Source organism: Magnolia sinica, chromosome 2 (genome assembly GCF_029962835.1).
Source record: "Magnolia sinica isolate HGM2019 chromosome 2, MsV1, whole genome shotgun sequence".
NCBI lineage: Eukaryota > Viridiplantae > Streptophyta > Magnoliopsida > Magnoliales > Magnoliaceae > Magnolia > Magnolia sinica.
Genome location: NC_080574.1, coordinates 6,733,363 through 6,744,460, shown reverse-complemented (window position 1 = coordinate 6,744,460; position 11,098 = coordinate 6,733,363). Strand labels below are relative to the sequence as shown.

Genomic DNA, 11,098 nt, shown 5'->3' with positions numbered 1-11,098 from the left:
TAATAAACAGTTAGGGTGTGTTTGGATGCATCTCTAATTTCCCCTTGATGATGAGACTCTGACAGAAACTGTTCTTTGGATAATCATCACTTGAGGAACCTCACTTTCAGACCCTTGAGAACAAAACCAGAGAAAACCCTGGCCTGTGGTTGTTCCCAAAGCCTAAATCTCATTGCCGACATGCTACACAGGGAAAGTAATTATCGTCATTTAATAATGAATTAAAAGGAGCATACTATTATTAAATTGAAATGCAATAATTATTATAATAAAGTTGAAATAACCAAATTGTGATTTCCTTCACTAGTATTCATGGCTGGGTTCAAAATTGCAATCACATTACTTCCCAGCATAGTTCAAAAACTCACTGACTCGACTTTCGAGCTGAGTCTCTGAGAAACTCAGTTGGGAGCTTGACTCAGTCCGAACTTGACAAGACTCATCGAGTTGGCTCAACAACTTGAAAAACTCAAAGTTAACCACCCGGTCCAGGGGCTTTTAGCCATAAAAATAAAATAAAATAATGCAAGCCTAAAAAAATCAAACCTGCAGCAATGCGATTGATAGCAAAACACTATTACCAGCTTTCCACGAGCAGCAGTTGTGCTTCTTGTTTTATTTTTTATTTTTATTATTTTTTGGATAAACTTATATTTGTAGATAAGTTTGGGTCCTTGCTCATGCCTCGGTAGACTCACAAGAGTTTCAACATGAGGTCATGGGTTCGATTACCCATTGTGGTGAAATTCCACTGTGGTGTGAGTACGTGTGTCTGTCTGTGAGGTGTGAGTGTGAGTAAGAATTAAAAAATAAAAAAAGAAAAGAAGAAGAAGAAGAATCACACCTCTTATTCTTAAATCACATATTATAATCTCAAGTCAAGTCACTTTAAGACCTGTTCGAGTCTTCAAGTCAACCTGACTCGACTGGAGATGGAGTCAATTCAAGTTTTCAGGTTTTTGAACTATGCTTCCAAGTTGGACCTAATGAACGTTTCTTGATCTCTAATTGAAAACAATCATCTTAATCAGATGAAATGATAAACACTGCTGATATTTCCTAGCTCTGGCAATGAAGAAAATCACCCCTCGATTTGTAGTTACATTTCTTTCACCAAGAAAGTAATTAATGGGATTGTGAGGAGGCTGCACTTTGATATGAGTTCCAATAAAGTCAGAAATTCGTTGTTTCCACTTGACTAGTCTGGTAACTGCAATTCAACTTGACAGTGCATCCAAACGTGCACAAAAGGAACATGGCTGCAGTTGGGGTTCTACTTCCTCTTTATAAATACTGGGAAACATCATTAATTTTTATCATTTCTTCTTAATTAAACTGCCCTTCGCAATTCAATTATTATTTGTGCCTCCAAATGCAGCTAGAGCTAATTAAATGAGTCCGGATCCACTACAAAGCTTTGTAGATTAAGCTTAGCCCCGAACGTGATGTGTGTGGTCCACCATGATGTGCATGACGTCTAACCCACCCATCATGTGCCATCCTTTATGGCCTCCTTGGCACCCAAAAATCAAGCCAACTCAGGTTAGCCACACCACAGGGAAAGCCCACTATGAAAAACCTTCCAGATTGTGCATGGGGTCGTCCATGTTTTGTATTTGCCATCCAATCTATTCAGAAGATGCACCCCACTAGGATGAATGGACACCCCAAAATTTGGCCATTCCAAAACTCAGTTGGGCCACACCATGTGTTTTTGGAACTTTTAGGCATGATATTTACATTTTTTTTTTTTTTTTTAACACACGCACACACACCACCACACACTCACGCCATGGTGGGATTTCACCACCTATGGGTACTCGAACCCTCGACCACGTGTTGAAACTCCCAAGTGTCTACCACCGGAGTAAGAGTAAGGACCCAAGCATGATATTTACATGGTGTGTCCCAATTGAGCTTTGGATCGGCCTTGTTTTTGGAAGCCAAGGAGAACAAAAGGGCGCACATATATGGACAGACTGGAAGCCATGCAGACATCACAGTGGGCCTATTTATTTGAACCTCGTATGCTAGTATAATTGAATGGATAAGATATGCGACAATGTGATCTTTTAGGTCAGGCCGCAAGCCGATGAATTAACCGGGGAAAAAAAAAAAAGAAGAAGAAGAAAAAGACCTATCATAATTCTTGAACATAAGTTACAATCCACCATTTGAAGCATAAAATCATCATGTAATGCTTAACAGAACTGCCTGAGATTTAGCAACTTTACAGATACAGTTTAGCTCTCTAAACACCCTTGAACCCTGTTAATCAAACTGCTGCCGTAGTTGCATCTCTGTTTCACTCTTCCAAGCAGAGTGACTTGATTGGCCTTTCATCCTCTTGCTCTTCTCTTTATCTTTGATCGTAGATCCCTTCTTCTTTTCAGACTCTTTGTTTGGGTCTGCTGGAGGGCGATCACCACATATTGGGCAGACCATGCCTTGTGCATTGGAATAGGTCTTTGGTACCCCACACTGCAGGCACATCCTGAAACAGGAGATATATTTTTTTTTTCAGAGAGAGAGAGAGAGAGAGAGAGAGAGAGAGACGGCCGTTACACCCCATAACACAGTTACGGAATACCTTGACGGACTGGGAAATGCATGTGTATCAAGCTTTCGCTTGTGCCATGAAGAAGATTTATTTTCCTTGGCAGGGCGAATATAAAAGGAAGCATTAAGATAGTCTTGTGACTAGCTGAAACACATCTCTATCTAGATAGAACAAGAGTAATACCTCAGAAGCTCTGCAGCATCTTTTGCATCAGGATTGGTCGCAGAAGCCACCCGTTTGCCTTCTCCAGCAGGTGAGGACATGGAGCCCTTTTGAGTAATTGCTGACGTAGGAGAGAAATTCCCATCGACGTCGCTTCTTACTCGTTCACGTATTCCGACCAGTTGAGCTTTGGCCTCCACAACTACACCTGAAAACAACATAACATCACAGTTCCAGATTGCTTGCAATCACCACATAATAGATATGAATAACACTGAAGAAAACCAACAGCTCAATGTGAATCATTACTCTCCACACTATGACTTTGCACACATTAGGTTGTGTATTGACAATTGATGGACCACTGAATTGGAATAATTAGTTAGAGCTTGCCTAAGCCCACATGCATGTACAAGTTATGTCATCGACAAGCTGTACAGGTGCCAGCATGGTACATGGGTTCTAGATCCAATCCATTAATCAGAGGGATAACACTATGTAGATGCTCTTCGCCAAGAATCAGGTCAATCCAACAGGGTTTGCGCATAGTCAAAAGGGGGCAGGAACTTCGCTTATAACCTCATCCGCATCTTCTCCCACACACGAAGAGGTTCTTTTCTCTTCCTCCTGCAGATTGCCTGTAACCAATCCCATCAGATTACAGCATGTCCATTCAGCATCATACACACAAACATTGACCTTCGCGTCCGTCAATTCCTTCCACTTGAAAAATTAGATCTACTATCCTGTTTAACCAGCCTACAAATTCTAAAGGATTCTGACGGCTATTGAAATCAGGCACATCAACTCTTATCCACATCAGGTGGGTCGCAGTTTACAAAATAAATGCATGGCTAAAAGAGCATGGCTCAAGTTTTCTTGCCTGTCAAACTGGTTATGACAATACGGCCCACCTGCTGAATGGATCAGATTATTTTTGTGAAGAACATCTACAGGGTCAGACATAATTGACGGATGGCTAGGATATTGAACCTCTGGGCCACCCTGGCAACGGCATATGCATGACCCGCCTTGCAACATGCATGTGTGCTCAACAAAGCTCAATTATTCAATAGGATGGAAATGATAATATTGTAATGTCTGCTTGATAAGATCAGTTCGCCAATAGGGTGGAAATGATGATTTTTGTAATTACCTTTCTTAGTGTTAATATTGAGGGATGCTCCAAATTCTCATTGTTTTCATTTCAAGTTGGATCCCACGGCAATGCGATTGCAATCTAATGGAGAACAGGAGAAGTGGAATGGTGGTTCCGGACACCTTGATCATATGGAAGCCCAGTTGAGCACCAAGTAAATATGCACCCAAATATGGTATAAAAATTGGTACTTGTGGCTCCTGTTCTAAAATATCATTTTTGGGTTTCTTTCTCTTTTTACCAAATAACTAAAAGAAAGCAAAATCATGTTAAAAAAGGATACAAATGGTGACTAAAATGGCTTGGTTATTACACGGCAAGTCTTTGCTTCTTCTTTTTTTCTTTTTTCTTTTTTTTTTTCAGAAACATTGGCAAAATAGAGTTCAATTTAAAAAACAAAGATTTTTAGAAAAACACTTTCTCCTTCCAAACAGTTGCTTCCATAAGTAATACAGCCTACATTCCTATCAACTGCATTTCTAATATGCCTATGCTTTCTCTCATGTTTGCACAGGGAAACATCATATGTACCTCATTTCGAACAATACTGTCGAAAAATAAAATCCAATTAATTCCATTATCAATTGCCAAAAACAACACGCATGCACGACCATTACTTTTGAAAACATTTTTACAATTTCAATAATCCAAAACCAAAGGATCATTGTGCTAGGAATAAGGAATTACAGCAGCATGCGTGCATTGCTGGTGTCCCTTTCTGAATGGAAACCAACTAAATGGTTGTAAAAGGTAAATCAGAAAACAGAATTTTAACCTTCATCATCTGAAGGAGGGATAGATTTGGCTATGGGAGGAAGGCGCATGGTAGTAAAAGATTCAAGAGATGGGAATGACAAGGGAGCATTATACACACACACACAGAGAGAGAGAGAGAGAGAGAGAGAGAGAGAGAGAGAGAGAGAGAGAGAGAGAGAGAGAGAGAGAGAGAGAGAGAGAGAGAGAGAGAGAGAGAGAGAGATTTTTTAGAGATTGGAATACCTAGATGCAAGAATAAGGACTTTCGCTCAACAGAAAAATGATTGGAAAGGGTATAACTTGAACAATACAGACAGAAAAGCAACTGCATAGAATTTAGCAGTGCAAGAATTGAGATGAAAACACGTCCAAAAAAACTGTTAAAAACCCAGTAAACTATGTGACGAGTATAGTGTGATATGCAACCAAAATTTGGGATTCACTTTACAATATGACCTTTCTTTTCTACTCACTGGTATTAAAGCACTAACACTTGTTATATAATAAAATCTGAAGCTAGTTTTGATGGATTAAATATTTAAAAGAAATAACTTCAGAAATAGGAATATTATTGAATATAAAGGAATTGCAAAAGAACAAACAACACAAAATGATAGTAAAAGAAATTGGAACAATAAGAAACAATGTGAAGTGGAAGATGAAGCACATTACAAAAACGTTGTCTTAAAGACAAATAAGCCCCCACCATAGATTGGACTGTATTGAAGATGCACTAGGTCACAATTCTCTACCTCTGGGATATAACAGCTCTTTAGAGAATGAACGGTTCAAATCTGATGCACTCACAATTTGAACCCTATCAATATGGCTCAAGTTGTGATGCCCAAAAGAAAAAAATCGATTTTTCTGAAACTCTGTTGTTGTTTTCAATATTAGAAGAAAACAGAAACAACAATGGCAGATTATTTTTGAGATCTAGCATGGGAGGGAAATTTTAAGCTTGAATTTTCAATTTCAATTTCAAATTCAAGAGATAACAGTTGGAGGACTTGGTCCAACTTCGACATGTGGCGCAAGGTGACTTGTTGCATGAGCAAGTGATGCTCTCCTTAAGTCATGTGTCAAAACTAATAGTTTAATTTGAATTGAAATTTTGAACTTAAGATTCAAATATTATATATATAGGCCCGAGCTCAGCCTAAGTGTGGGTGTATATATATATAGGCCCGAGCTCAGCCTAAGCCCGCACCCACATGCCACGCCCACGGCCCAGCACGGCTTGGCACGCACGCATGGCAAATAAAGTATCCTAAACCCCAACCCATAGTTTCCTCCATTAGGTTTGCTTCACAAACCTAAGTTGCATGGATATCTTATAAGGGCTTCTATTCCTACACTCCCATTCGATGTGGGATAAAAGAAAAATGCAAGAATGAAAGACTAAGTTACAAAAGACAGAGAGCATTTTAAAATAAATATATATTTTTTAATTCTTATTTTTATTAACAATTTTGTCATGAGTTACTAGTAAATCTACTCAACTTACCGATAACATATGCTATATCAGGTCTAGTACGGTTCATCAGGTACATAAGATGACCTATTATACTAGAGCATTCAAGATACTTGAAGAAAACCTTCAATTATAGTTTTAAATATGGTAGATATCTTGCTGTACTAAAAGAGTACAATGATGCTAACTGAATATCATATTCAACCGAGTCAAAATCTACAAGTGAATGTCTTCACTCTCGATGAGGCTACAGTCTCTTGGAAATTAAAAGGAAAAAAAAAAAAAAACAATCTTGTTTATCTCGGTCTACCATGGAGTCCGAGTTCATTGTTCAATTAATAGCTAGACGGGTAGTAGAATGGTTAAAGACTCTACTAACAGATACCTTTATGGGATAAACTTGTGCCAAGTATAGCCCTGCACTGTGATTGCCAAAGTTGTAATAGCAAAGGCAAATAATCAGATCTATAATGGAAAATCCAAACATTTATGTCTAAGACATAACTTAATCAAATAACTACTTAAGAATAGAGTACTTGCAATCAACTTCGTAAGATCCACGAACAATTTAGTTGATCCACTAAAACTCTATCCAAAGAGTTAGCGATGAACACTGAGGGGAATGGGGCCAAGACCCATATAAATCGAATCATTGACAATGGAAACCTAACATTTGTGATTGGATCTCCCATGAAATATGTTCAATGGGTAAAAACAAGTTGTATTTGAGTGGTTCAACATCAGCACTGCATGATTATAATTGAGGGCTCCATTTCTATGTTGTTGCAATGTTATGACCTGCACCAATAGAGGTTGGACGTTGTCCTTAATGAGTTCCATAGCAGTGATTCAATGGAATATATAGTTACAGGTACATTCTTGATGAACTCAAAGTCTAGAGTGCTCATGAAAATGCGTCATTGTCTAGAGTACTCATGAAAATTGGGATCAACACATAATCAAAATGTACTGACTTTTAAAATGAATAAGGCTTACTTGGAAATGTGATGTGTATGATATATTAGTTCAAGAGTCTTCCAATAAATTTGATATCTCCACACACACTTATCATTTTTGTTGTCTTGCCCATTTTTTATTTTAAAAATTATGGGGAATTGTTAGCAAATATAAGAATTTAAAATAAAACTTTTAAATGTTTTTTGTCCTTCGTGACTTAAATCTTTCACCCTTGCATTTTTCTTTTATCCCACATCTTAAGAAGAGCAACACTTGCTCATGCAGCAAGTCACGTCGCACCACATGTTGAAGTTAGACCAAGTCCTCCAATAGTTACCTCTTTCGAATTTGAATTTCGAATTTATGCTTAAAATTTCCCTCCTAACCCAAATTTTAAAAATAATCTACCATTGGTGTTTCTATTTTCCTCTATTTTTTAAAATAGGTACAGAGTTTCAGAAAAATCTACTTTTTCTTTTGAATATCACAACTTAAGCCAAAGTTGTGGGGTCCAGATCGTGAGTGCACCAGATCTGAATCATCCATTCTCTGAAAAGTTGCTATATCCCAGAGGAAAAGAGCTGCAACCCAATGCATCTTTGATCAGTTCCGATCTATAGTGGGGGCTAATCTATCTTTAAGACAGCGTTTCCGTAACATACCTCATCTCTTCCACTTCCCAGTGTTTCTCATTATTTCGAATTCTATTATTATTGCTGTCAATTAACCAGTTGTCTAAAAGCTCGAGCCATAAGAGGATGGTATATCAATGTATATCAAGGGACTTTAACTCACACTATAAACACCGGCCCCCCCTTGGGAGAATATATTACGGAGGCATATTTGTTGCTCCCAGGATTCGAACACTTGACCTTCCGCTTTGATACCATGTCAATTAACCAATTGCTCTAAAAGCTTGAGCCATTAGAGGATGGTATATCAATGTATATCAAGGGATTTTAACGCTCCCCCGGACTTTAACAATCATTTTGTGTTGCTTGTTCTTTTACAATTCCTTTATGTTCAATATCATTCCTATTTCTGAAGTTATTTCTTTTAAATATTTAATCCATCAAATCTAGTTTCAGATTTTATTATATAACAACACTCTGTACCAATGAATGTAGAAAAGGAGGGGCATGCTGTCAACAGGCCGTGTGTAATATATCAGTTCCCTTTCCACCCACCCTCTCTCCCTATGTGTGTGGAATACTTGATGATATTAACTAAAGAGGAAAGTGATGAGATTCATGAGTTACCATATGGAAAAGGGAGTAAGAAGATTAGGTCATGCGGTGGAATGCTAGCAAAATAGAGCATTACAAAATGGAGTAATGTGACGATAGGTCAAAAAAGCTCATTCTGCAACGGACGCTCACAAAACAAGGTAGTCGAAGCACCTTGAAATGCCCTAGGCTGCCGCCAGTGAGTAGGGCATGAACCATCTAACCACAATCCTTAAATTTCACACAAATCAAACCCATCATAATGTTTTGTTTTGTTTTCTTTGAAATGCAATGAATCTTATTAGGAAAAAAAAGAAAAAACCAGAAAAGTACAAAGTAGAGGACCAAAAAATCTGTGGGCCCTAAGAAGTATACAACAGTGGACGTCATTATCCCCACTATTCCCTGTGGTGTGGTCCACTTGAGTTTCGGATATGCTTCAATTTTGGGCCCTAAAATGAGCTGGGAAAGGAGTCATAATGCTCTAATTTCCTAGGTGACAACTGATCAGGGGTAGATTAGTAATTTCTTCCATTCTTTTTGAACCTAGTCTTATAAAAGCTTATGCACCCAAGTGTATCACTTCAACAGCAATGGTCAGAAGATGTAATGATCATGAGAGTATGAATCACGATATGGATAGCACTCCATTTTCTAGGGTTATACAGGAGAAAAATCAAAATCTCGTTTTGTATAGATGTACAAAATGCCAAAGAAGAAAGACAGCGAATATAAAGGAAATTATCACAACCATATCTTCACCTAACTACCAAACTGCTACTAAATTATTGGTGAATAAGTGTCTAATAAACAATCAGGGTGTGTTTGGATGCCATATCAAATTGAATTGCAATAATCAGTCCAATAAAGTTGAAATTTATCATTCATAGTGTTAGGGAAGGTCCCAAATTGCAATTCCATTACTTCCAAGTTGGTCCTAAAGGCCTTTTTTTTTATATATATAAAATGCGAGAGTGAATTTAATTGAGAACATTCAGCTGAACTGAAAGGAAATGTCAAACTCCAATGATGTTGTTTCCTAGCATTCGCAATGAGGAAATTGTTAATCCCTCAAATTGCAGTTATGATTCTTCGTAATCGGATTGTGATTTGGAGTCCATACTCTCAACATGAATTCTTCTGAAGGAGGTTGAAATTTGGTTGTTTCCACTTCATTAGGTTGGTAACTGCAATTCAATTGGATGGTGCATCCAAACACGCACAAAAGGAACATTACTGCAATTTGGGTTCTACATACTCATTACAAATACTGGCAAACATAATTACTATTTCGCCACATGTTCCTGATTAAACTGGCATTTGCGATTCAATTTAATCGTGCATCCAAACGCAGCCGTGTATAATTAGATTGTAAAAACAGTCACGAAATGTAAACGAGGTCCTGAGCATAACCTATTGAAATTTCTCCCAAACATGATAAATGATATTTTGAAATGAAATTATTCGAAAATAAATATAAATAATAATAAAAAAAAAAATAGGTGAAGGTTTTCCGGTAAAGAGATTCTTACCAGGCGGAAGATCTTTCTTCTCTTTCCGCGCCCTGCGACCGCCATGTCTCGCTCTCACATCGAGTTCTTTCGCGGAAACTTGTTCTGCAGCGATAGCATTGTTGAGAAATTCCGGTGGTCCTGCGATCTACAGAAGCGGATTAGATTGAGACGCTGGGTTAAAAAGGAGTAATTATTTCGACGAATTAGGGGCAAAATGGTACTTCTGAGAATGCGTCGAGCGCGGACGGGAGCAAAGAATCGCGCGAGGATTTGGGGAGATCGAAGAGAGAGTTAAGTGATGCCGAGCGATTTGGATTGACGTCTTCGTTCTCATCGTCTTCTTCGGAATCTTCGTGTGTAAATCGCTCTTCTTCTTCTTCAGCGGAAGAGTAGCCTTGTATGAGTGATAAGCTCATCGTGTTGGAGGGAAGTAGAGATGTCCTGCCCTAGTTTACCTTTGCCTGGAACCATCAACCTGCGACGCGAATTTAGGGCTGTACACGAACCGACTTAGCTCGACACGGTTCGGAACTGAGTTCGAGCCGAGTTTTTAGGAAGAAAAAATTTTGCGAACCGAGTTCGAGCTTCCCCGAGATCGACTCGACTCGGATCGAACCAGCTTGGTGACCCGGTTACTTTGATACTGATGTTGCTAACCAAGTGTTTGATAATAATGACTCAACTAAGTGTCGGCCGGTGGCAAGAATGGCATGCATACGAAACAAATACCTTTGTTTTCTTTATTTTGATGTTGCATAGAAGGTGTTGATAAAATACCTGTAAACAACCAATATTGTTTTACGTACAATAAAAAATTGAAAGTACACTCCCTGTATTTGTGAAGATGATGGACAAGCTCGATCTTGGGTTGAACTTGGCTTGAACTGGGGTTGAGCTACTGACCAAATTGAGCCGAGCTAGCCATCAGGCTTGAGGACTGAGTCAAGCCAAGTTCGAGCTGGAGTCAGCCAGTGGCCGAGTCAAGTGGAGCTGTGCCAGGTTCGACACGATTCAACTCTGTACACCTCTACGCAAATTTCCGAACACGGATGGCTTGGGACTTCCTGCAGTCGGAAGCTATGTGGGGCCTACTGTAATGTTTTGTTGATATGTGGGGACATTTTAGTTTTGGATCAAGCTAATATTTTTGTGATTTGGGTTCATCCCATTGGGAATAACTTTTTGAATGGTTTAGATGGCATATAAACATGACGATGGATCCCGGTTTCAATAATTGGCATCCTAACATTTTTCTCGTAGGGTGGCCCACTAGAGTTTCGGGTCTTCCTA

The 11,098-nt window shown here is 38.7% G+C and overlaps 1 protein-coding gene across 1 annotated transcript; it reads right to left on the bottom strand.

Annotated features, from left to right (window-relative positions):
- Window positions 1-2,123: 2,123 nt before the first annotated feature.
- Window positions 2,124-10,310, bottom strand: LOC131233132 (uncharacterized). Its single transcript, XM_058229740.1, has 4 exons — window positions 10,030-10,310; window positions 9,827-9,953; window positions 2,744-2,930; window positions 2,124-2,494 (listed from the first exon to the last, which is right to left on the bottom strand). The coding sequence occupies exons 1-4, from the start codon at window positions 10,222-10,224 to the stop codon at window positions 2,272-2,274; spliced, it is 732 nt and encodes a 243-aa protein (XP_058085723.1). The 5' UTR covers window positions 10,225-10,310; the 3' UTR covers window positions 2,124-2,271.
- Window positions 10,311-11,098: the final 788 nt, after the last annotated feature.

Bases quoted from the DNA above. Each gene is read 5' to 3' on its own strand.
- LOC131233132 (XM_058229740.1), bottom strand. From the start codon at position 10,224: ATGAGCTTATCACTCATACAAGGCTACTCTTCCGCTGAAGAAGAAGAA. The intron at 9,954-10,029 runs GTACCATTTTGC...CCGCTTCTGTAG, and splicing joins CGCTCGACGCATTCTCAGAA to ATCGCAGGACCACCGGAATT. The intron at 2,931-9,826 runs GTAAGAATCTCT...TGTTGTTTTCAG, and splicing joins GAAGAAAGATCTTCCGCCTG to GTGTAGTTGTGGAGGCCAAA.